At 33.4% G+C, this 26,632-nt stretch overlaps 1 protein-coding gene across 2 annotated transcripts in view; it reads right to left on the bottom strand.

The window, feature by feature from the left end:
- Positions 1-26,632, bottom strand: part of LOC149065300 (uncharacterized) — a 101,120-nt gene that overhangs the window by 48,171 nt on the left and 26,317 nt on the right. Inside the window, exons 2-14 of one of the 2 annotated variants that reach the window (XM_089254113.1) lie at positions 19,130-19,306; positions 18,763-18,880; positions 17,630-17,708; positions 16,196-16,285; positions 15,892-16,012; positions 13,345-13,419; positions 13,025-13,169; positions 10,439-10,511; positions 10,061-10,190; positions 8,798-8,983; positions 7,420-7,522; positions 5,431-5,534; positions 3,699-3,803 (exon numbers count right to left, since the gene is read on the bottom strand). In XM_089254113.1, the coding sequence (XP_089110239.1) occupies positions 3,699-3,803; positions 5,431-5,534; positions 7,420-7,522; positions 8,798-8,983; positions 10,061-10,190; positions 10,439-10,511; positions 13,025-13,169; positions 13,345-13,419; positions 15,892-16,012; positions 16,196-16,285; positions 17,630-17,708; positions 18,763-18,880; positions 19,130-19,300 (1,500 nt within the window). In that variant the 5' untranslated portion in view covers positions 19,301-19,306. The remainder of the gene's footprint in view (positions 1-3,698; positions 3,804-5,430; positions 5,535-7,419; positions 7,523-8,797; positions 8,984-10,060; positions 10,191-10,438; positions 10,512-13,024; positions 13,170-13,344; positions 13,420-15,891; positions 16,013-16,195; positions 16,286-17,629; positions 17,709-18,762; positions 18,881-19,129; positions 19,307-26,632) is intronic. The other variant, XM_089254114.1, reaches the window with a different exon arrangement.

Here is a 26,632-nt window from a genome sequence, read left to right as displayed (position 1 = left end):
TCAATCATCTACCCCTGACAACACCCCCCCCCCCCCGCACTCTTCGAGTCCAGGAAGTCTTTGCCCAAGCCTTTTCCTCCCAACAGGTTTTGGAAACACTTCAATTAGAAAAATTATCCAAATAACATATTTCTATTTTACATGTGATGTAGGGGTCTATTTCACCCATAACCAGCAACAGGGTCCTAAGGCCAGATTTTTCACAGGCCCTTATATAGTGAATTTATACAGGGCTCCCACTCAAAAAATGAGAAAAGGTAGGACTAAAAAGTAGGATGGGGGAGGGTAACCCCCTTATAGACAACATAATCATAGCATAATGGAAAAAAATCCCTAAAAAAATTTATTTTTCAAAAAAAAAAATTAATAATTAAAAAAAAATTTTGAATTTTGAATTAACTTTTTTTTCCCTAGCAATATTTCAGTCAAGCCAAAACAAAATGACAAATGACTTGGTTACAAAACCAATTTTTGGCCAAAACAGTGTACTAACAACCACAGATAATTCTTTGCTGTCTCTCCTCATATATATTACATTCTTTTTTGGAGTCTTCCAAAGTGAAGAGCTTGCCAACTATCTTCGACACTGTACAGCAAATTTCGAAGACGTACGTTTTTTACGAATGACGCACCTTTGAGACCACTTTCGAAAGCATAATGCAAAATGTGCCGACGTAAATAAGGCAAGGTGAACCAGATAGTTTTACTGCGTTGTTCATCATTTTTTAAATTTTACTGTTCAATGCCAGTGCAATTATTTTTGACAAATGAAGCACTTCCATTTCTAGCTCTTTGCTAAGCATTGTAAATATTGTTTATGCCTCTTCATGCCTTAAAAATACAGAAGACAACTGAATGCTATTGGGTAGCATCAGAATCACCAAACCTAGAATAGGCCTATGTATCCAACTGCTTTGAAATGCAAACTGTTGTTTCACCTATTTGCAACATAATTTTGAATGCTGAAAGTTACTGTCCAAGACCATGAAGTAATAAATACAGAATTATTTTTCCATCCAGACAGAAGTTTTTAATGACTACTATACTTGTTGAACCCTCAAACTAAGCAAATGAAAAATTAATCAATCAAATGGTCCACATACACCCCCCTCCTCCAAATTACCTTAAAAATTATACAATTTCTGCTTTGCCAGAATCATTAATTGCATTCTCCAGCATTTGTAATGTTTGGCATTATATCAATAATTTCCTGCTCAATTAAAATCAATTACACAAATTATGTTGATAGGATTTGTGGTAAAAAAGTAGGAAAAGTAGGACAAAACCGAGAAAGTAGGACAAAAGTAGCACATTTTACCAAAAAGTAGGAAAAGTAGGATGAGTGGGAGCCTTGATTTATAGCATAAAAAAACCAGAAATGTTAAAAATAGTCAAAGGCCCCCTCAGACTGGAGGATTGCTAATCTCGCTCTTGTAAACTTTCTGTACAAGCTGTACATTTGCCATAAAAACTCACATTTGCCTTATTATGCACCCATCTAAATATTATGGTGAGTTGCAAAATGACTGATTCCAGCCTTGTGGTAATTTCAGTAACATAAAAATAAGTCTTCTATTTCCAATGTCACAATGAAGGGTTGCTGGAGAATTTTAATTTTTTTTTTTTTAATTTTTCTGCATCGGGCAAGTGGTAGAGAAAAATACATGCCCGTAAGAATTTCTACATGCCCCAGGCATCTCAGGCAATAGATTTGCCCAGTTCTGTTTTCTATACTTATTTTCTCCTGAAACCCTTGCTACCTTTGATTCTACATTGATTTATAATGTCAGGGAAACATAAGACATTTATTTACATACAGGTTTTGAGGTAGTCAAACTTCTCTTTCTCGAAAAACTCTATACCTAAAAAAAATCAAAAAAATCTAGTATTTATTGTATTAAATCTCTTTCTGTACTAAATCATTTTCACCTCTCTGTCTTGAAGTAATTTTCGAAAAACTATCTTGGAGGCCAAGTCACGATGAAAGTAAAAAAGAAAACTCTGAAATTCCTTTTATTTTGTGTAAATCTGGATGTGAAAGAAACTGATAAAAAAGGATTATTCACATTATAACCATTGTGTTGATAGATCTTGTCAATCATAGGTAGATTCTATGATTGACACAGGAAGAGGGGTGGTGGATGGCTTTGTTCAGCATGGAAAAAAGTCAGCCAAAATTGCTTCAAGTAAGCTTGGTTCGGAACCAGTCATCTCGGTGATGAAGGATTAGATCTGGTGGTTCACTCAAATTTAAACAATTTCGAAAACAATAATGAAGATGAAATTTCAGAACATTACTAAAAAACAATTTAATCTAGAAATTTCATTTTCCAATTTTGTGAAAATGAACAATTCACTACAAACTTATGGCACTTTAACAGTTTCCAAAACTATTGAATGTATGGCTGACTTGGGTGAAAAAATACACATGAAAAAAAACGTGACATTGAAAAAATACTGAGCATGATGTAAAAATGCTGCACCATTTACTGGAGCAAACAGGGAAGATAGGGTTCCAAATATTTGCAGCTCTAGCCAGCAGAGTCACAACTAGAAGGGAACAGGTGGGTCTGGTGCCTCAGGCAATGGACAAGAAGGGGGCACAAATCTCACTCTTTAACCTAACCTTCAACGTTACAGGGGAGGCAGCAAAATGTATGCTCACCCCGGATGACCAAGCATTTAGTTGTGACCTGCGTGCTAGTGTAAATGACATTGTAAAGGCTCAAAGAGCAAAAAATATGCATCAATTTAAGCTTACAGATTATTTTAAATAAGGTATGTAAATAAAAATTGAATTGAAGAAGAAAGGAATTTGAAATATTTCAGTGTATTTGCATATAGGGTGATTGAACATATTGAACTTAAACAATAATTTCATTAATATGTTGTAAACTTTTGTATAATGTTATTAGTGTTTATCAATCAATATTCTTGTCATATTTTTGGGGTGGTTTTTCTTTCTACCTTGAATTTTTTTGGTCCAGTCAGTTTTGAGATAGAGAGGTTTGATTGTATTCCTTTTTGGAAATGGACATTATATGAAATTCAATTATATGAAAACATTTGGCCCTTTTCCTACCGGTCACTGTAATTCAATGGTCGCTAAAACATGGGGTTGTTATCAACCATATTACTTTCAATTGCAAAGTAATATAAACTCTGTACCCCTGGACAGATTATCCCTGAAATAATAATCCTCTCCTTTCTGGGAGCTATTGTGACCCTAATCTTCAATGTCAAAAATTATTCTTTTAAAATTAAATTATATCGGGTGATTCAGAAAAGATGGGAAAAACTTTAAGAAGTGGTAGCAAACGCAAAAACAAACAATTTTCATCAAAGAAGAAAAAGAAAAAAAACTTTTATTCACTATGACGCAGATTTACATTCGGTTTCTTCTTCTTCCCCCCACCCAGGTTACATTTGCATGCATGGTGTTCTTTTTCTCCCGATAAATTTCAACAAGAACGGCGTTTTAATGTTTGCGGAGCTGCCTTTTCGAAAGGAGCTAGCACATTTGCACTTTATGTTAGACCATGTATTCTTTGATGACAATTGTTTGTATTGGTGTGTGTACTATCACTTCTTTTTTCCCCCCATCATTTTCCCATCCCCCAAAGTTTTCCCATCTTTTCTGAATTACCCTGTATACATGATTTTAATTATTTAAAAAATAAACTTCAATCAAAACTTACCTCTGCTTCTTTGTAGCCTTGCTTTTTCAAAGCATAGTTCCTAGCATGACGAGCATGTGCTTTAAGTTCTTTTGGATATGGTGTGGGCGCTCTAACCAGTTTACTCTGTGAATGGAAAAAATAATACATTGAGAAAATTCTTTGAAATCAAACTGTGTGCATTTTAAATGTGTGAATAAAAGAAGTGCTAAAGTTAAAAGAATGCCTCCTATACACTCAGCCTCTTCAAGTCATTCAATATCAGTCCAATTTTTGTTGCAAAAACAAATGAAGGGTCGGGAGGAAAAATGGTTTCAGTCCATAAAGCAAAATTTTTCAGATGGAAAACTAAGTTTTTCTTTAAAACTCTGGTTTAATTACAATGTTAGAAACTTTATTTAAATTTTGCATTATGGTACATGTTATGTGAAACTAAAACCAAACTGTTTTTAAAAAGCAAATAAAAAAAATTATTCTGTATATAAATATTTTTTCTTTGCTTCACCCTCCACGAACATGTAGTTTAAGCAGGAGTCTGAAACTGAACAGATACATACATTGCATAAAATTTGATTAATTACGATATTTGATCATGGTATGATGAATTTACTTAAAAGTAGATAAAAAATTATTGGTGGTTAGTGCAGAAAGATATTAAGTGAAGAAAAATTTTTTATTATCTTTAGTCATCTCATTGTTGTTTATATACTCCAAGTATACATCATCATGCTGCTCATCGCTCTCACGTCCATCCCATGTCAAGTTGTTGTAAGAGCTCTTAAAGATTGCAGATCATTGTACTTCACACGAAAGATTTGGGTCTTGTCTCTGACTTCCAATTCTTCAATAGGCATGTCCTCCTCTTGTTGATCATCCTTTCTCCTTTTTTTAACAGAAACCCCGTGGCAGGTGCAACTACCAAAGAAACTGGAACAGTGGTAACTAAACGTGGTGTAAAACTATCTATATGAAGGTATCTGATTGACTTTGTTTGCAGTGGGCATTTTTTCTGGTACACAGGCTTTAAAAAATCTGCTTTTAAAAATTTCTTGTTTACAGTCAATCGATATGAAAGTAAATGGATTACACAATTGTTTCTTATAACTTATATCCTTTCCTCTGGAATCTTGACATAGGACGTTTGTTTAGGACGCAACATAAATCTATACTCAATGATAATTTTACAAACGAACTAATCACAAATTCATAAGCACAAAGCATGAGCTACACATCAGTAAAACAAAATACACACATTACGACTCGCAAAGTCGTTTCTACTGCGCATGCGCTGAACTCTGGGCATTTTTCCATCTGCATACGGTGACTAAAAAATCAATGTTCCCCCTTATGCCATATCTTTCTTCCTTTATTACAGCGGACGGCAAGCATTTTTGCCTCTGGTGTTTTACGCAGTTGAAAGAGATGGTACTGAGCTATACAAAACCGCAAGAACATGAATTTTGATTTTTTTTTTTTTTGGATTGAAACCATTGCCCCCAACCCTTCAAATATCTATATTTTCTAATATCCATTTACTCAGACAGAAAGGAGATGCAATTAATATCGACTCTCTTGATACAAAATAATTTCTGTGGCCTTGCAATGAACACCAAACATCAGTTTGAATAAAATTAAAAGATAAATATTCATATGATTCAAACATTATATTAAAAAAATAAATAGTATTTAATAACATAACATTCTATAACATAAACTTTAGAACTTAGCTACTACCAAAATAGAAATAACTCACTGGTCGATCCTTCTCAAGATCAAAAGCAAATTTTATGATTTGGCGCACCTTCCCTTCCGTAACTGCATCACTGTTACTTTTCATTTCGTTTTCATGACAAACATCTAGAAAACAAATTATAATATACACATCACCTTACAATACATTGCAAAGATATTTCATTGTAAATTCTGTGGTGTTTGATCAGAACGTGATAACCCCAAAATTACAGTTCGAGATACAAGCATTTTCATTGTAATTTAAAAATAAAAAATAAAGCATATACACAAATACAAATGAAAATATCATACATCAGCATGTTGTTTAGCCGTACGCATGTATTTGTGCATCTATATCTCACTTCTGATTAGTTATAATTAGCAAGATTTACTTTTAAATAAAAAAGTCAAATGTCATGATATCTCACAAAATTTTTTGGAGATATCATGTTCTGACCTAACACGACATATTGTCTGTGATCGAAAGGAACAGTGAAAACTACGTTTTTAGGACATTACCCTATACCAGTCAATAATTATTTATTATACATACTTCTGACATTTAACATGACTTAATCTCACATTTATTTGTCTGGTACACATTAGCAATCTAAATCCATTGATATATTATATAGCTTTTGAAGACACTGTAGAGCTGCTTGTCTTATGAAATTTTTATATTTCTTATGTTTTTTATACCCCCACTAGTTAGGCATTATCTAGTGCTTCTCTTTGCATCAGAGTTCAGTCTGGTTCCAATTGTCAACCAACATATTCCAGAAATCTCCCTCTTTTATTTCTACACTTTAAATAAGTTAACGAAAATGGAGTCATGACTCAGTGCATTTCCAAAGTAACGAGACATCTACCAGCACTTGCTTCACATAGGACTGGTGACCCGGACATGATTTGAACACGCAACCTTCTGATTTGACCAATTACCTCAATAGCGTCAGGACCATCATTTCAACTTTTTCCAGGGAAAAGAGGGTAAAGAAAATGTACTCAATATATGTATATATATACACTTCTTTGTCCGGGGTGGGGGGAATGACCACCAAATAATGGGCCTGTGTGACATGCAGTTCTTTCATAAGTATGTGTGTGTGTGTGTATATGGGGAATCAAAAAATCTTTATCAATGTATCATATTTTAAGTGTATAAAGAACCCCCTGATTTTTTGGGCTTAAAATTTGGAAAAAAGTTAAAAAGATATATCTTTCTTATACTATTCCTGTATAAGAAAACCTCCTATTTTTTAGGGCCCAAAATTTGGCAAAAAAGGGTTCTTTATACATGTTCAAACATGGTAGTTGATCCTATCTATGGAAATATTATGCACATAAAAGAACAATGGTGTAAATAAAGGTGTGTAATAATTTCACTGTGGGGATCAAGAAACATATTTAGCCTGTAGAGAAATGGCTGTGCGATATTGATAAGGTTAACTGATTCAATGAATCAAAAATAAAGCAGATTATGCAAATTATTATTCTAACATATATGACTATGAAAAGGTGCCCAAGGAATATGAAAATATATCAGCAGACTAGCACAAACAAATTGAATAAAGGAATAACAGAAATGAGATCAATACAAAATTATTTCAATAGATAAAAGCATAAATTTCACAGACCTTCATAGAAATGAATGGTTTGTAATGCACCTCAATTTTTTTTTCTTCTGTTTTGAGGCTACAATTATTAGATAATGATTTGAATTTTTCCAGCAAAACCTATTTTTCATTTAGATACATTCTGCCGATTACTTTTCAATGTTATACATTAAAACACAGCTATGGTGAACCAAATTGCCACAAACTTCTGGAAAAAATTGACACGATCTTTTGGTCTCTTGAAATTTGTAATCATGAGGTTTGAATGCAAAGATATTGCATAACATTCTCTCTAAATAAGTTTCACTATAGTTGACATTTTGTTTTCCATGAGGGGAATCACGTCCCCTTTTTTACTTTAATTGCTAACAATCTATCCAATATTTGAAAATTACATTCACCATCTTCCATTGGCACTTGAGGTAACATGAAACACGTCAAAACTTTCTGTCCTGTATTTCTGTCTGCATCAGACTGCAATGGTACTAAAGGTTTGTTCTGTAAAAACAAGTTTCAAAATTCAGTATGGAGGGAAAAATTATCACAAATGTACATAATAAGAGATAAAAATAAACTGTACGGCTATAAAAAAAATCATAATTTTATGCATTTCTTTATGTATTACGCTGTTAGGTAAGCTCACCAAAAGGAAGTGATAGGACAGGAACAGTGAAAATATCAACAAGTGAATAATGAGGGGTTATAAAAAATACAAATTGATCCATAGGCAGAAAATTATACTTTTTGGTCATATGCAGTGGCACTGACATACTCAGGCAATGGGCATTTAAGGTAAGAACCTCTCTCTTGAGGGTAAGATTATGGTGGGATTTTTTTATGCAATGAAAAAACAGACACCCACTCCCTTCCAAGAGAAAAAAAATTATGACACCTGCCCTTTAAGAAAATCCTGCATGCTACTGTGCAGTAGAACTTGTACCATGACTTTCAGGAGCAAGTGCTGAAAGAATGCACAAAAATAATAAAGTTGTACAAGTGAAAATTTGTTCAAAAAATAAGCATCTTTTCAACACCGATCTTTTGATATCAACGTTATCTTTGTTTGAATCTTGAGTATTCTTCCACAAGCAACACCTATAATTTTTATTTTATTCAACTGTACTACAACCATTGTTGAAGTTGACACAAGACTATAACTATTCTTTTGCAAGTTACACTTCATCAATAATTCTGAAATATCTGTGAATTTTATTTCTGAAACTTCCAAATTGACTTTCAGAGAGAGGGCCTTTCATTCCTCAACATTGGAAATAGGTTTCTGTACATCCATTACACAAGGCACCACATGCTATTGGAATTAACAAAAAAAAAAAAAAACTGTACCTTCCCAACACGCACTCTCATCAAGCTTCCCAAACCTCCAGGAATAACAAAGGGAACAAATGGGCGGGAGAACACAAAACCTGTGTATAGTGATCTTTTAAATAATCAGAATTCATTCAAAGGTTACTTCAATGACATAATTTATGCTACCAACAAAAAATTATATAGGATTCAACAATGGATAGAAATTTTATTGTTCCCCAAAATTTGGGGTTCAAGTAAAAAGCAAAATATTAGATAATTGGAGTTGCACGTTGTAAAAATGAAATATTTTATCACTGAAATATGAACAGACAAATCAGGAGCAAGCTAAAATGTTACAGAAGTGAGAGATGTATTAACAGGGCTGTATAAGATAAAGAAATGTTAGAAATTTATTAAAAAGTAAAAACTATGTGAAGAATCTCATTTTTAGTTAAAAGTAATTACCTGGTTTTCTGAGAGCCAAAGTGCTTGTAAATTTGGCAGTTTTGCAATACTGAAAGGTAAATACTGCAAGAGATTCCCACTCAAATTGATAACCTTCAGTGTCGGAATGTGTCCCAATTCATCAGGAATCTGCAGCAATTTGTTGTCCCTAAGTGATAATATTGTCAATTTTTGACAACTTCCCATCTGAAATGAAATAAAAATAACATAACTGTAGAAAGTTAAGCTTTCTCCTGGTAAGTACCAGAAAAAAGATTCAGAAAAAAAAAAAAAAATGGTGATACAGAAAAAGTAGCCTTATAATATCATCAAATCAACATTTATTTACATAAAATAATTACATAAACATGGTCTACGTAGAATAGCAATGTAAATTTGTTTAAAAATATTTAGAAGCAATGATGGATAGATAATTCATAAAGATACTTGATTTGTCAGGGTATTTATTTTGTGTATACTCCGAATTTTCAAAAAATTATTTTTATATAGTAATACAATATGATGAATATATTCTATTAGTAATTTATTATGGGCTATCTTTTGTGAAATGTCTAATGGTGTGAAAGTAATTCTGATTAATTGTTTTCACAAATAGCATGTGTTGTGTGATCACTACAATATACTTTCCTAATTTTTTCTAAATCACAAATGCATATGATCTGCAAAGTGTAGATAAGATAATTGAATCACTGCAGTGACTGCCATAAAGCCATTCATGATTTCTAGTTTGACGAATCCTTAGCACCAGGTTGCCATAGCAGCTAAAACATTGATATTGGACTTCAAAATTTTCCACGTGCAATAATTAAATTAAGGTCCGCGCAAGGCAGTAATGGGGTGGGGGGGGGGGGAGGCAGGGCTTTTGAAACATTGTAAAATGACTATGCAATGTTCAATGTAAAATGATTGATATATATGGAATAATATGTTAATTAATTGTATTAATTATATTATGTTTTATAATATAATTAAGTCTATTGTTCTATCACTTTCGTCCCCCCTCAAAAAATGTCAGTCATGACCCTCCGAAATAAATTTTTGACTATGACCCTGGGCCAGAGAACTAAAAAATTTAGAATTTACACCAGTGCATTTACTAACACCAAAAACTAGGCAGGCACCTAGATTTTTTTCCCACTTTGTCAAGCCCTGCTATAGATAACACACCTAAAAAGAATTAAACATTGATTTAAATTTTTCTAAGCATAAATAATTCTTGAATAAATAAAGAATATCCTCATGGAAAAAATAAGAGGAATTCACCTCACAAGGAAGCTCTTCCAAAAGATTGTCATCAAGTATCAAGGTCTTCATATTTCTCAGAAGACCAATTGTATATGGTAGTTTTGTCAAATCGTTTGAGCTGAGCACTAGTTCTTCCAAACAGATCAAACTGAAATAAAATTTGGACAGAAGGTAACTATAACTTTACCCATAAAAACAAACAATAATAATAAACACTCTTATCAGTATTTTTCTAAATTGTTGAATTCTAATCTGAAAGTTTAAAAGTCTTGGTCACACAAAGACTGCTACAATTCAAGCATGAATTTTTTTTTATATAAAACTTTGATATAATTTTTTCTATAAAACATTTAAATTTATGCTTATAAATACCAGTGTAAAAAAAAATTTCCTTACTTTCCTAAATTAATCGGTAGACAAATTAACCGATTTGAATCCACTCTTAAAACAGTCATTTTTCGTAGATTCGCTGGAAAAGAAATAAACAATTCACGTAAAGTGATTAATTGACTTTTAAATAAGTTACAATAAAGAAATGTACAAGAAACCCATTTCAGGGTCGAGAGCATTTTACTAGCTTTTAGCTATTGCTCTCTTCCCTGTCCCAGCCTTCTTCACCATATTATGAATTAATTATTTTATACCGTGTCCATTCAAACATTTTTCTCTTTGCATTTTCTGTCAAATATTGTAAAATATGTAATGTAATTGTAAACTCTAATTTGTATAGTATTATTGAAATTGACTGGGGACAAATAAATTGTGTTATGTTATGTTCTATCTTTTATTAGTCAATAAGCATGATGTGTAAGAAAATTAAAAAGACTATAAACACAGAGTGGAACTCCTATTTATATAGTGTTCAGTTTGGATCCAAATTCATCCTTAAGCATTTTATTATCAAAGTATTTCATTTACACACAGCACAACTTCAAATGTTTGATATTCTCACCTTGGCTCAAACCCCAAAATCTTTGGAAAACAATACTATCTCTAGCTATAAAATCCACATAATTTTTTTAGATTGTATAAACACATCGCTAAAATAATCTTTCATGCATAATGTTACCATGAAAGCCGTAAATTTTAGGGTGATTGTTTTGGTAGATACAAAAATAAGCATTAAACCATCTCATCTGATGACTATTTTTGAATTGACACTTAGGTGATTTACAGTTGAAACCTAATTTGATAAAGCAGATAAAACCAACATTTTTGTTTATAAAATCGAAGAAAATTGTTATATCGGATTGACTTATAACGTTGAAGATAAAGCCAGGTGTAGAAGAACAAATCAAAGTTTGTGATGATCATGAGCCAAGGGAAATCATTTAAAATATCTTTGCCATTGCTACATCAGATCTGCCAATCTTCAGAAGTTAAAATCTTGTAACTTCTTCCCACGAAAATCCTGCATCTGATTAAAAATCTGACAAACATACTTTTGCATGATAATTTTTTTTTTTTTCATGGCCATAATAAGAACTAACATAAGGTGACCATATTTACTTATGTTTTACAGGGCATTCCTGAATTTTTCGCCACCATTTGCTGTTTGACAATGTAAAGGCTCTTATAATCTCCTTATAAAGGCCTGCCCATTTTTTTCTACAATGCTTCCTTGAATGATATTTGCTGGGCACTTTAGTTACATTTTAATCTTAAATGTTTTTTTCATGAAATCATTCTAATTAACAGATTTATAGAAGCCCATAATTTCCCTTCTATCGGCAGTTAGGAATTTTGCCAAAAACTAGAAATAACCTTTATATTCTGGTTCATAGATCTTGATTTTCCATAATTTTCACTATAAAATATGGCTGGCATAGTAATACCTACTAATTATCTACCAGCTGTCTTATTAACACGCATAAAAAAAACTCACCGTGAACAGGCTACCATGTATGTATAAAGTTACTGTCAAAGCACAAAATTAGCTAGTTCGTAAACTGGCCAATTCCGTTGAATATTGATCTGGCCAATGTCTGATAACAAAAGACATGATTCAGGGTCATTGTCAAGTTGGCATATTTTTTCATGATAATCATGTCATGTCAGCTATGGCAACCCATCAAACCGCAGTCATGATGCTGTAATCTTCAAAACTTGAGAGAAAAATATTTGTCTATATTATTATATAAATAGTTTTTCTCTCACATTTCTTTCGTCTGGAGCTAATCCAGCTGCTATATACAGCCATGTATCACACTTTGCCGATGAAAAAATTGGATTTGATTACCGGACTGCCTTACATCAGCACATCAAACTTTGACCAGGAATGATTTGGGCTTTGGCCACTTCACTACTTTGCCAGCTAAAGCCCCTATTCATTTCTGAAAATCAGACAATTTGGCAGTAACGTATATGTTCATAGATTTAAGCAGATTCCAGTACCGTTCATATAAGGTACCATTCAGGTGATGCAATGTTGCAAGAAATTTCAAGGAAATGAGGATAGGCATCACTTTCTAAAGAAAAGAAACAGTGGCAGCAAAAACAGTAAAGTCAATCTTTGCTTTCGTTTTTCAAGTTTTTATTTTTCCATGTTGATGGCAATAAATGAAAAAAAGCAAAAAAAAAAAAAAATATATACATATATAGTGCTTCCGTATTATGAACTTATGTGTGTAATGTGTGTATATATATATATATATACATAAATTCATAATACGGAAGCACTGTAAATGTTGCAAAATCTGACATTGTTGAGTTAAATCTGGAAAGTTGGTATGTCTGCTCTACATTTTCAGCTTAAAACCAAATATAAAAGCATCCATTTATTTACACTAGTATTTCTCAATAGCGGCTATGCAAGAAATAGTAATGAATAGTGGGAAACAGTTCTAGCCATAGTGTTTTAGGGGGTTTTCTAGAACATAGATATCATTTCAAAAGCTTTACAAGGACAAAAAAGTCGAGAAATACTGATTGAGCTGTAAAAAAATGACTGCGAAAAATCTAAGAAAAAAATTAGCAACCAACCTATTCCTTCAGGAAGTTCTTTGATTCTGTTTGAAGACAAAGTGAGATCACAGAGACTACTACAACCTTCGATTTCATCAGCAACATTATAAATTCGATTTTTACTTGCATCTAAGTACGCTAACTTCTTGAGCCCTCCAAGGAACTGTATATAATTGGAAAAAAAAATCTACAGTCACATTTCAAATAATGCAGATGTAGTTACTGGAAAATTAAAAATAAGCATGAAAAATGTTTTTCGCCACAGAAAAAAGAAAAATAAATAAATAAATATATATATATGCTTCAAACACTCATTGAGGTTCGAAATAAATACTTACGGGTGGAAGACAACTAAGATTATTACAGTCGCACCATAACTCAACCAGCCTAGGCAAGTTACCAATTACTTCTGGCTGTAAAAATGAATGAAGAATTTAAGTCTCCCATTCACAGTACATATATGTATTTGAACTCTTGAGTCTTGGGAGAAAAAAATAAAATGGTGTAATCGGCCTAAAGTAAACATACAAATGTCTTGTAATACTAAGCAACAGCATATTTTTGTGAAATTTGTAAAAACACATTTCATTTTCAAAATAACACAAAAAACTAACTTTGTTCTACAGTAAATATTCTATTATATTATTCAGTTCATACAACTAAAATAAAAAATATATAAGAGCAGATGTGCCAACTTTTGGAATCCAGAAATCTGGAGATTCTCCCGAGGGGGTACCCCCTCCCCAGCACTCATAAGACTAGATAAAAAATTTTTTTTTTTTTTTTTAATTTTCTTTAAAATCAATTAAGAAAGAGTTCCACCCCCCCCCCCCTACAGGCAGGTTCTGCATTGCCCCCTGAGCAGAATATAATAATTCCATGCAAGTCTTTCGATGCAGAATAGAGAAATCACATCATCTACATACTGTTCATAAAACATAAGTGTTTCCTTTCGTGGATGCTATCAGTGATTGATAATCTTGGATGTATGAACTCTTAAAAGCTCTATATTTAGTTTTGTATAGCTTAAAGTTGCATATTTTTTTTCTGAAGACATTTAATCAGAGGAAACAATTTTAAAAACTTTAAAATACAAAGCTGCTGATGAAAAAACTTGTGTTTACAGCACGGCTGTTAATGGAATACAATAACGATTATACAGGAATTTCGGCAACCAAGGTCATGCCCCTGATAAATGATTGCCGATAAACGCTACATAAACAAAGTCACGTCTTTGCCAGTTGCTTAAATGCGGTTACCAAGACTTTTTTACGGCTGCTCGGTGGAAATGACCACAGATGTTCTCTGTGGGTGTTTTCCCTAATGACGATGGCAGTCATTGACGTCACGACAATGTTAAAGCTCACGTAAAATCTAATTTTCTGCCAAAAGCTGGAGAAATTTTAACAAATCCAGAGAGCATGAAGAAGGATGAAAAATCTGGAGTCTCCCACCTAAATCCGGAGAGTTGGCAGGTCTGTAAGAGAATCAGTTTTTCAAGCAAATACAGTCAAACATCATTAGCAGGTCGTCCAGGTGGGATAACATGTTACTCTGCTTATGGGTAAATTTTTTTAAACCTAAACTGCCTTCTAATGGTGTTCTTATGTTATTACTCCTGATAATGAATCGTCACATTCTGCTTAAGGGGTCACTTTTATGAAAGTACGCCTTCAGTGATTTTCATAGGAATTGAAAACTATTCATACAATGTAGAATAAGATTAATGCTCAATCATTGATGGTTTTCTCGCCATTCGAAAAAGCATAACTCCCCTCCCATAAGGGTGTTTGATGGGACAGACTCCCCCCCCCTCTTCCCGAGGCATTTAGCCTCAGGAAGAGGGGGTGTATGTCTCTAAGATAGGAACGAGCTTTTCGATAGAGACTCCAAATTATTATGTTCATTCATCCACCCTACTAAGAGAAATGCAATTACCAGTCAACGATAATTTAAAATCTTGTATGTTATAAAATTAAACATTGATTTTTTTTTTTCAATTTTAATCTCATTAATATGAGACCTGTATATGCAGCTCTGCCATATCCAGGTGAAAGCATGCATTAAGACGACCCAGCAAGTATAGCCAACTTGGCCCCAACGTGAGATTTTCACTTTTTATTTTTGGCATCAAAATTTTTTAACAAACAAAATTTCATGATACATTCTTTCTTTTCAATTTTGTATTTTTTCATACTTTCAAAGATTCTACCACTTTTTCTTTGAAAAAATAATGAATTAGGCATTCACGTAAAAGTAATTTTCATAGTTTATCGACAATATTTCAATAGATATTGCTTTCATTATTAAGAAATGATTCCAAAAAACTATTTATTCGAAATGTTTGAAAAATGACTGCAGTTTATAACTCTTTTGTATTTTTTAATGAAGGTGGATGATTGTTTCAATTGTAATTTAAATTAATAATTACTAGTTGAACAAATGTGATTTTTATTCCTTTCAATATATATTTTGATGGCACTAAAATATTTCTCCATTACTGAAGTAGTTTTTAGCATTAAAACTACTGAAAAGTCCACTGCAGTCAAAATGATCTTATCTGGGGCTTTTGCAAAATTCCACGATCTTGGGTTGGCAGGGGAAATTGAGGTAAATAATATAAATTATTGTTTTTACTTAAATTAATAAATTTCCAAGGCTGAACTCGTTTGAATAATGAAAAGTTGGTTTTATGTGTCATCAGCCCCTTAACAAGGCAGTGAACCGTTAAAGAGGTTTGACTGTACATCGATCCTTTTTATATTCAATGACTCCTTTTCAGTTATCAAATTCAAATAGTATTCATTGACTTGGCTCTAATTAAAAAGTGGACATGAAAAGCTTAATAGAAACAAAACAGAATCTGATAAGTAGCTGATACAAACCAATTCAGAAAAATCATTCTGCCCAATGTCCAACCTACATAATTCTGTCAACCTTGCCATCGACTTTGGAAGAATTTTCAGATGATTTTCTCTAAGCTCTAAAATTTTTAATCTACACAGCCTATAGCAAATCGAAAAAATAAATACAGAATTAAATGTTTAAAAAAATGCTAATGTATCAACTCCTATATAATTAATTAAATTAAATATTACACAATTAGTTGGCAGAACAGGGAAAAAAAAGCAAGACCAAAAGCTATGATCGCATGAAATGTACAAAGAATAATCTAACAAACATACTCACCTCCCAAAATTTGCTGGTAGATACTCAAGAAATGTATCATTGAGATACAGCTCTTGAAGGTTTATAAGCTGAGTAAAGCCTTCAGGTAGCCTACAAAATTAGCATTAGTTTAAACAACAGACAACTGAATGATTACATGAACTTGTGATAAAAACACCACAATTATTTTTTAAACAATTGCTTAATACCTAGAATGTCTGCAGGGATATTTAAAATTAGAAATTTTCTTAAAACATATCTCAAAGTTGGAACATCAGTTCAACATTAGTTCATATGAATGCTACATAGTACCCGGACTTGTTTTATTAAAGACATCAACCATACTTTAACACCCCCCCCCCCCAAACAAGTGAACCATGAAAAAAATAAATATATATATAATCAGCACATGCAAAAAAAATTTCTATTATATGAAAAAAATCCAATAGACTTAATCCAAATGTCTTATAATCAACACACGAAATATAACAACATAATGAATGCTCCAACTCATCAGTGATTCGATAGTGAGTGAAATAAAAACACTACCAACTTTCTAATTTAAATATACACAAAACAAGTAAACGATAAATGCAATGAGATTTATTAAAAACCCTTGAGAGAGAATTCAAATTAATCATTACACAAGTGAAATTACTCCAGCAATTCTTAGTTTAAATTACTTTTCCCTCCTGTTGAAAAAATTGCTGATTTATTTCAAACAAATAAATTTCCTTTTGCTGAAGATATAAGAATTATTTATTTAGTGGCCACCTAAAACCAATTAGACAAAAGCAAAAAAAATCTGCATTGAAGGCAAATAGAGCTATGAAAAGGAGACAAAAAAGATATATAGGGTGGGCAAAAAGTCTGTAGAAACTTTAAAAACTCATAAAAACCAGAAAAATAACCAAAATAAAAAACGGTTTGCCGGGTTAGCATCACTAGGTCACAGGAATTTTTTTTTAAGATAGGAAAAAAGAAAAGAAAAAACTCTGGCACTAATGTACACAAGTCAAAGTAAAGATACGCAAATAACGAACAGAATGCCTCCAAATCATTTATTACAGCAGTACGCTGGGGTGGTGGTCATGTGGCCACCACCACAGGGAGACAGCACATTGCTGGCGAGACACAAATCCAGCAATGGCAGAGTGCAGCAGGTCCACACACACGGTTTACAACAGTGAACTGGTTGTGTATCAGGAGCGCAAGTTCTTATAAGTCTCATTTGCATATTTTCACCAAAGTTGCTCGTACCAGCGCCACTTATCGGTTGTTTTGAAGTTTTTTTCCTGTTTTAAAAAAATTCCAGTGACCTAGCGATGCAAACTCTGCAAACCATTTTTTATTTTGGTTATTTTTCTGGTTTTTATTCATTTTTAAAGTTTCTACATACTTTTTACCCACCCTGTATTTTATGATAACAGCAATCGAATGTTCAGACTGACTTACTTCCCTAAAGGATTCACACTAGCATCTACCAAGCTAAGGCACTTGCATCCCTTTATATTATCTGGTATTTCCATCACGCCTATATGACAAGAAAGCACATATTAACTTATTAACTCTACATATGGCATGGTGAAAAAAAAAAATCAGATCTATATGTTTTATCCCAATGTTGGAGCAACTATACACAGAATACCTTGATAATTGTAGAAGGAGTGAGGCAGTTAACGATGAACACTTCCTTCACAATTTAAAGATAATTAAACATTTGTTACACAACTAACGTTACAGAACCTACAAGAACATATCAATACAAGTGAACCGTGTGACAGTCTAATTTCAGTCTAAAAACGTAAGTTGCATTCCTTCATTGTGCAGGTGTGCTCTTTTCCTATTATATGGACAGTGCCATTTAGTGGTGGATGCTTTCACCACATAATAAATGGAATGACCGAGTCTACAGCCATCTCTGGCATAGGCTGAGATAGACTTGAAAGTCTGGGGGCATGATGATGATGATGGCAATTCATATATATATGCAAATACATTAGATCAGTCAGATTTATTTTTGACACTGAGGGTGGAGATACGGAGGGGTGTCCCCCCCCCCCCATCTCTGGACAGCTGAAATCCCAGACTTTACTCCCATTGGCAACGTCTGCGGAAATGGGTAAAAAACATATAAAAGCAATATCTTACAGAATAATGGTTCTTTAGTCAGGAATTTTCTAACATTGCCACATGTTATGGAAGTCTACAAGTGTGATCTGTTTTTTATAAATACATGATAGTCTATGATGAATTTCGATGAGTTTTGAATCTTTTCCCCGAAACTTCATGTTTTTGGTTAATTAGTGAGACACCATCTTAAATAGTGAAAATATCTAATTTCGGCAGCTCCTACCATCTGATATTTAGACACCTAAAATTAACCTGGGAATAATTTGAGAAACTTTTTTTTTGTGTTCGAGACTAAGTCAATATTTAATCGAATCACCCAACATCATTTCAATGATTTACTGATCTGCAAATTCATTGTAAAAACTTGTCAAATTATTTCTTATAAAACGCTGAATTGTAAAAAATTGCACAGCTTCAATGCTTTCAAGATTAGTATAGTATGATTAGCAGCTTACTGTTTTTGCTGATGTCCAGCTGTTCCAGGTTGATAAGAGATGCAACTGCTGGAGGCAGTGATTGGACTTCATTATCGCTCAGGTTCAACTTCCGCAGTCCATGGCAATGAAATAGAGGCTAAAACATATGAAAATGCTCAATATGATATAATCAAGTAAATTAAATGAAATTATACAAAATACAATGTCAGAAAAATAGTTTATGACATGAGAGAAAATTAAGAAAAATAATGAGATATAATTGATTTTCGTATACAAAAATTTTTAATACAAAGACTGTTGTTGGGTATAAATACAGTAAATTATTAGTTAAAAAATAATAATTGAATGTTACAGAGTAAAAACATATTGTTTGAATCATATTTACCCGAGGCAGATCTTTAATCTGATTGGCATCCAAGTAGAGTTCCTCCAGGGTTCTCTCAAAACTGAATACTTCATTTGGCACATCGTCCAAGTTGGAATGGCTGTAGTCAAGCGCTTTCACATCATCACTCTCAGGACGGAGGCAGGGGCAGTGGCGTAGGACAGGTGCCATCCCACCCTAAACAGTAAAAGTGAAAATTAGCCTATTCGGAACTTGGCTGTAAGATAACTGCTACACAAAGTACTTTCAACCAGAATGATAACGTGAATTAGTCATCTTAGTTTCATCCAAAATGCTACATGAAGAAACTGAAAAAACTAAGTGACATTTAGAACTTCACTAAAGAAAAATCGCCAAGTATCGGGAAAAGTTTTAAGAATATTTTTGAAGGGTTTGTACCTTAATTCATAATGCAGCATTAAACCTTTATAGGGCTTAAAAGACCAAGGCACAGATTTTAATCTTTTTTGCCTTGTTCTTGCATAATATTTTATCATTGATATTATGCAGATTATGGGGTGGGAAATTACTATCTCACTGCCTGTTTAGTGCAACATGCTACATCAAGCGAGTGATGGGATAATAATTCCCTGCTTCGCATCTATAAGGAAAAATCAAGTGAATGAAACAAAATTTTACTTAAAATCAAAGTGATATATGAAATTACCTTATTCTTTGGTATAAAACATGAAAAAAAAAAACGAATGCACAAATAATAATTAATGAATATGAGATTTGAAAACTGCAAAAAGCAGCAAAAAACTTTACATAAAGCCACACATTTCTTACAAATCATATTGCTTCTTTTTTCTTTGTGCTGCAGAATGCACAGCACCTGTATTTATTATTAATACAAATTGGTAGGCCTATATGTGATCCTACATCTGGAAGACGCAATATATTTTCGATCACAAGTCATCTATCAGTATTATTTCCCTTCTCACAAACTCCATGTAACCAAGGCGTTTTATGCATATCAATGCACATTATAGGCAAAATATGCATATCAATTCATTTGCTAAAATCGAACGGAACTGTAAATGATTTATGGGTTTCTAATGTTTATGGGTTATGAAAATAATTGTTATCCAGTTTCTTTGCTTGTGAAGTTTACTTTCCCTATTACTTGCAGGTTCATGCTTAGGGCAGATGTCTTTCAAGGAGCTAGAATCTATGCATGCAATGATAAAGGATTGCCAATGACACCTTTCTGTTACATTTGAACAAAATAAAAAGGGCAATTTATAAAGCTTACAATAATTAGAAAAACAATAATTAATAAATTATGACACATTGCTGACAAAGAAAAAATTAAGAATGTAGAATAAAAGCTGTTATTATAATTTTAAAATTCTCTTGTGAGCAAGATTTTTAACGTTATGGAGAAATTTTTTATAAAAAATTATACATTGATTTACAATGAAACTGGTTACATACCTTTTAAATAAGTCATTGCTTTTTCAATTAGGAAAATCTGAGTGTGAACTCCAAAGAATGACAATATACAGCTAAGTACTGGTAATGAACGAGCCACTGGGATATATATTTCCCACTTTCATGAAAAAACTTTAATTATAGGTGGGAAATGTATTTTATATCAATAAAGTGCTTCTATCTATGAAAAGCATTCCCAATCTCATACAACCTCACAAGAAAGAGAATAAATTTCAATTATTACTTTAACTATCAACGGTAGGAAATTATTATCCCAGTAACCTGTAAAGGGTTAAAGAAGTCAGTTTAGTTCAGGGGTGGCTAACCCTTAGCACATGTGGTGCATGCAGGGGTTCTTCAAAGATTAAAGAAATTCTATTTGTGTGATTTTTCAATCAAACAAATTCTCTCCAATTTATGCATGGTGCCTATGCTCAACTCATAGTGCATTCAAGATGAACCTTCATTAATACATGCACAAGATTTTTGTTACAATAAACAAATCTATCATTAAAAACATTACAATTTTCTTTCTTGAAAAACTAAAACAAAACCAAAAAAAACTCGAGAATTTTCACAAAATTGAAGGATAGCTGATTGTGTAAAAAAAAAGATCATGTCCCATAAAAACGGGATGCATGGTCTTCCTATTAAAATTTAGAGAGTAGCGCACGTACGCACACTGTACATAATCTCAATACTGACAGTTCTTGGAAAAAATTGGCCAACCCTGCTTTAGCTATTTCTCATCAGCTTGAAAAATGCTAGAATTTAGACTGCAATAATACATGAATATAGAATGTTTGAAAAATGTTCAGCATATTAAGAACAGGCAACCTGCCAAAGTTTCCTAGATGCAAGATTCAGGCCTCTTCATTATCTTTTTTTTTCAATCCTCCCTCTCCCCCTCCCTGCTAAAAAAATCGACTTTTTCTCCAATTTAATCAATATGAAATACAGAAATAAAGCAAGGAAAATAGAAAGCCAATTTGTTTAAAAGATGAAAGGTTTTATTCAGAAAAATAGCATCATATTATTTATTCTAGTCAGACTTGAAAAAAAAAATTAATAGCCACTATTTAAATTAAAAAGCACCAATATAATTATACTACTTACTCATGTTTTTAATTTTGTGAGGGGATATAGTTATCTATATCTTCACCCAACATAAGTATAGTATTACACTACAAAGTAAAAATAGTAATAAAAATAAAATTACACTACAAAGAAATATTTTTTCCCAGCCTAAAACACATGTAGGAAAGAGACTTTTCCAGAAGTGTAACACAAATTTAGCATGAAAGGAATTAAATAGAATAAAAATCATAATTAAATTTGACTTTATTTTTACTCACTCTAACTCTCAATTCGCTGATTTCAATTCTACATTTTATTTTACTGTATTTTTAGACATACAATTCAAAGCATATAAAGCATGTGGCACAAAATCAAAGTTGACCTACAAAAAGACCCGTTTCGTATCACAAACTGAACAGCCTTTAGCTTAGCACAATTTTACATAGATTTTGATAGTTATGTGTGGCAGGTGATCTAACACACTATTATAACTCTAATTGAAATAACAATCGATGGTTTTACGTTTTCGTCTCGATGAAATATGGATTAAAGATGTTCATAAATCAAAATTGGGGAAATCATTCTTATGGAAATAGACCAGTGTGATAAGCTGTTGCGATGTACTTTAATTCGCGCGCGCGATTTCATTAGCTTCAGGGCTCACCAAGTTACTGCTTTACAAAATTCCAACAATGATACTTGATAATGACGTCATACCAAGAATAGGGTAATTTGTATACCACTCGGTAAAAAAATCGATAAAACACAGGTAGCAGTATACTAAATCGGAGCCAAGGACAATACAAAATTTCCGTAATTTACGTCAGCGTGTTTGCAGAAGATTCCCGCCCCCCCCCCCCGGAGGAGGGGGGCTGAAATGCTAACGTTGCTTCTTGCGACAGAGCCTGGGTGTCTCGCGGTTTCTCTACTGTGTCAATAAGTTCCGGAAAAGAATCATTTTGGGCTGTTTCTCATACGGAAAAAAATGCTTGGCTTCTAAGAAATTTGACTTTCCGGCACAATTTTTTTTCCCGATATGTAGTCTTGTATCATACATTGTAAATCAAAGTACCTAATAGGTAGCATGTATTTTTTTGGTGATAAGTGTTTGTAAAACAACAAATTGGCAAGGGATGGACGCTATAAGTACGACCAGAACGGGGAAGAAATAATTCATCTTGGGCCACCTCTTTGCTGCTTTGTTTAACAAAGTAACATTTGAAGTGAAGATGTTAGCATCAAATTTTATAAAACATGTAAAAGTTTAATAAAAATGGTTTATTATAAAGAAATTTATATAAAAAAAGTTGAATTCTCATTCACAGCTGTAATTTCATAAGGAATCAATTATAAATCTTTAGATAGCAAAATGTGGCATCAAAAAGCTGTTCTTCCTTTGGAAACAAATGGCAGTTCCTATTTGTTATTCAAAAACAAAATATATAACACATGCAAATAAGCTTCAACCTGTTTCTTACCGTAACATTAGTAATAAAAGTTTAATTACAAAATGTGATCGATTTGTAACATTTGTCTTTTATGCATAGGGTGGCGCGAAATTTTCCTGGTATGTCTTTTTAAAGAAAAACCTGACCCACATTCATTCTATCTAGAGAGAGAAAAGATAGACGTCTGCAATCTAACCGTTTTTAAATCATGTACGAGGAAAATGATGCTAAAACATTATTAACAGCTTGTATGGCGATTTCTTTAGAAATACAATCGCCTGCCTATGTATGAAACAGGAACATCACCATTTCCAAAGTTTGACAATAAATCGTTTTATTTGAAGAGAAGTGGAATTTAACGCTCCACTTCATTTCGCTTCACTGACACGTCCCATGCAAGGCCATGAAGTTTCTTTTCTTCAATGTTTGACTTGCCTTAAGTTACAACATGAACTTTTCTCTTTCCGTGGACTTAGTACTCCTCCCAGCCCCCTTCCCTTCTCATTCGACTTTCTGTTAATCTCTCCAGGGAGAAACTTTTGCTATTTTCTTTCTTCCTGTTCCGTTTCCACTGTGCCTCCGGGAAAAGGTGGGATGTAAAGAGAAGAAACGGAACCCTTAGTTGATGACGTCACAAATGTTTCCGAAAAAAAAAACGGTTTTCAAAAAAAAAAAGTCGATAAAGTTATCGATTTGCTTCTTTTCTTTTTCGAATTTCTCAGCATAGCATCTTTTTATCGACTAACCTCTTTCCCCCCCCCCCCTAATTCTTTACTGGGTCCCGGTTTTCTAGGGACACCATTGCTCGAGCGATTGGTAACGTGTCTGTACTTTTCTTTTCTCCTCCACCGCCAACGGCGTAACCGGGAATTGATCCCCAGGAGTACTGGGAATATAAAGGGAACATTCGTGTAGCTATTAAGTATGAGGAGATGCCTGCAGAATATAAATTAGCGAAACTGATAGATGCGGCCTTCCTTTCTTCTTACCTCAGGCATTTCCGATAGTCTTACCGAAATCTGTCTGATAATATAAAAACGTACAGAATAACTTCGGAATACAAAATTTTGTTTTCCGTCATTTTGCCTTGATAGAAAATAACCGCATGCAACGTTGGAAAAACTTATAGATTCAGGGATACCTATCGTTCGCTAAACGAAATCGATTGAGCAATAATAATGAGCTAGCATTTGAGTACAAGCTGTTTGATTTGATACAGCGCAACGCCTCCATAAACGAGCCATTTTCCAATAAAACCGACTTTTTTTTTTTGTTGTGGAATATTTCTCATATTAGTTCTTCTATCTGTCAATCCTGAATTTTTATAAAGTTTGAATCACATATTCAACTTTTGCCTTGCTTTATGCATCTAGGGGACGGGAAGATTTATATAGACATGGCTGTGCCTTTTGAACTTAACAAAACTTGGAAATCGCATTCAGTATACATGTTACATTTTCATTTAATGTTTCATCAGTTCAGTGCAGTGATATCCAAATGGCGTGTAGCTATTAAGTATGAAGCTTGACTGAGAGTATTATATAAGGCTATTATTCTCAACCAGTGTGTCAATGGCGGCACAAAAATGCTTCGCGATAGAGCAAGGGTAACTTACACAAGTTAAAATTCCAAAGGATGCTACGAACATGGCCCCCGAGATGATTATCATTTTTGTTTTTCATATTATAAATTAAGTATAAAAATACCCCCCCCCCAAAAGTCAGGCCAGGGGGCCCACCAAAGATCCCAGCCTAGGGGCCATGGCTGCAAACGTAAGTTTGAAAATTCATGCTATACAGCACTTACTTAGTCTACTATCGAGTAATGTTCCACTTATTTACTCGTAACAATCAGTGTTTGCATGTATATTACATATGGGTTTCATAGGTAAATAAATCACCGAGATCTTTCGGCTTTCTTGAAGAGAAAAGTAAAATAAAGATAAAAGAGACGGATCACGTGTCATTAGTTGGCAACGTCATTTGAACGAACGACATCCAACCTTAATTGCGTCACCTTCTTCCCGCAAATGACTATCACTCTCCAACGTAACAACAGATATAAAGAAGGGCGTGAAAATACCACGAACAAAGGAATGTTCTACTATATCCTACTTCCCGTAATCAGAGGAATTCTTTTCCCGTCCAGTCAATCTCATCATTCGCTCCGCTTCCTTCTTAACCGCTGGCTGCGTCTGGGAGATACAATTCTTTCCTCTCTTTTTCTTGTTCTCCAATACAACCTTTTTCATCACTCCACCCTTTTCCCGCAAAAGAAGAACCACAAAATCAGAACGAAGCATTGCAAACCTTTTCCTTTATTACTGTAGTAGGCCTATGTATTATTTTTCTTAATTATAGCCTTCGACGCGAACAGCAACTATTGGAATAGTGTCACTATGGCGAGGGTCCAGTATCATCACTCAAGCGAAAACATTCTCCATAAAAGTTCGAACAGCTTCAAAACCACGATTCTTGAGTGTCATATCCATTTGAGACAATGTTTCCCTAACTGGGTGACATCGCATCCCTCACTTCCGGGGGAAGCAAGCGAAGTTAACTGGAGTGCGGGAGCGATAGAAGCTACAAATACAATACAGCAGGAGTTTTCAAACTTTTGCGACCACGATGTGAAAAAAATTAGGGAAGAAACCGAAACTAAAATTTTCAAGCATACTTATGATATTGACTTGATGAATAATTAAGTATGATCGCATACTTAAGGTCAAGGAAATCGCTCTGTGGTGATGAAATTTAACCAACATTATAAACCGTCCAGCTTGTATATACTATACAAGCGCATTTATTCGCAAGGACTCTATACGATACAACTCCAAAGCAATCACCTATAAGAAACAAACGATGCACGTGACAGAACCCTTTCTTTTTAAACTCCATTTTCGCGCGTCATCATCTTCAGATATCCGCTGCAGATTAGCTACACATTCCATATTCATTGTCTTGGCTTTCCTACAAGACTGGCCAAACAGCTCCTCCATGAGAACAAGACAATATCCGAATCGTATACTTCCGCGCGCCCGAAGAAACAATAAGCGCTCACAAGAGATAAATAGCTGCCTTTTTCTTCTTCACTCGTTAACCACAGCGTTTTGCTAAACTATATATATATACATGTAACATAAACACTTATATCCATGCCTGATATTGACTACATGAAAGAGGAAAAAAGTCACTTTGAGATTCCATTCAGAGTTAAACTTTTCCCTTCCAAAGAGAAAAGTTATTAAAAGATACGCCCATGCGTTACTAATGGCATTTTACTTGCAAGGAGAAAGCATTACTGAGCGGAAGAAAAAAGAAAGCAAAAAAAAAAAAAAGTCGAGTATCTCAAGGAAGACGTTTCAAAACCGAAATGCAAATTTTTTTTATTGAAGGTGCAGGTGCCAGTATCTCATACATCAAACAAGGCGAAAAGAATACAGTAACAGAGGAGAAAACCTGATTTTGGATTGAAAAACATTCATATACGCCCTTACTATCTTGAGTGACAAACCTTTAAAAGGCATTTAAATTAACAGAAATTG

Source organism: Pholcus phalangioides, unplaced genomic scaffold (genome assembly GCF_987345545.1).
Source record: "Pholcus phalangioides strain wild (caught in Gottingen) unplaced genomic scaffold, Ppha-v1.0 ptg000040l_1, whole genome shotgun sequence".
NCBI lineage: Eukaryota > Metazoa > Arthropoda > Arachnida > Araneae > Pholcidae > Pholcus > Pholcus phalangioides.
This window is presented reverse-complemented; position numbering and strand designations above follow the sequence as displayed.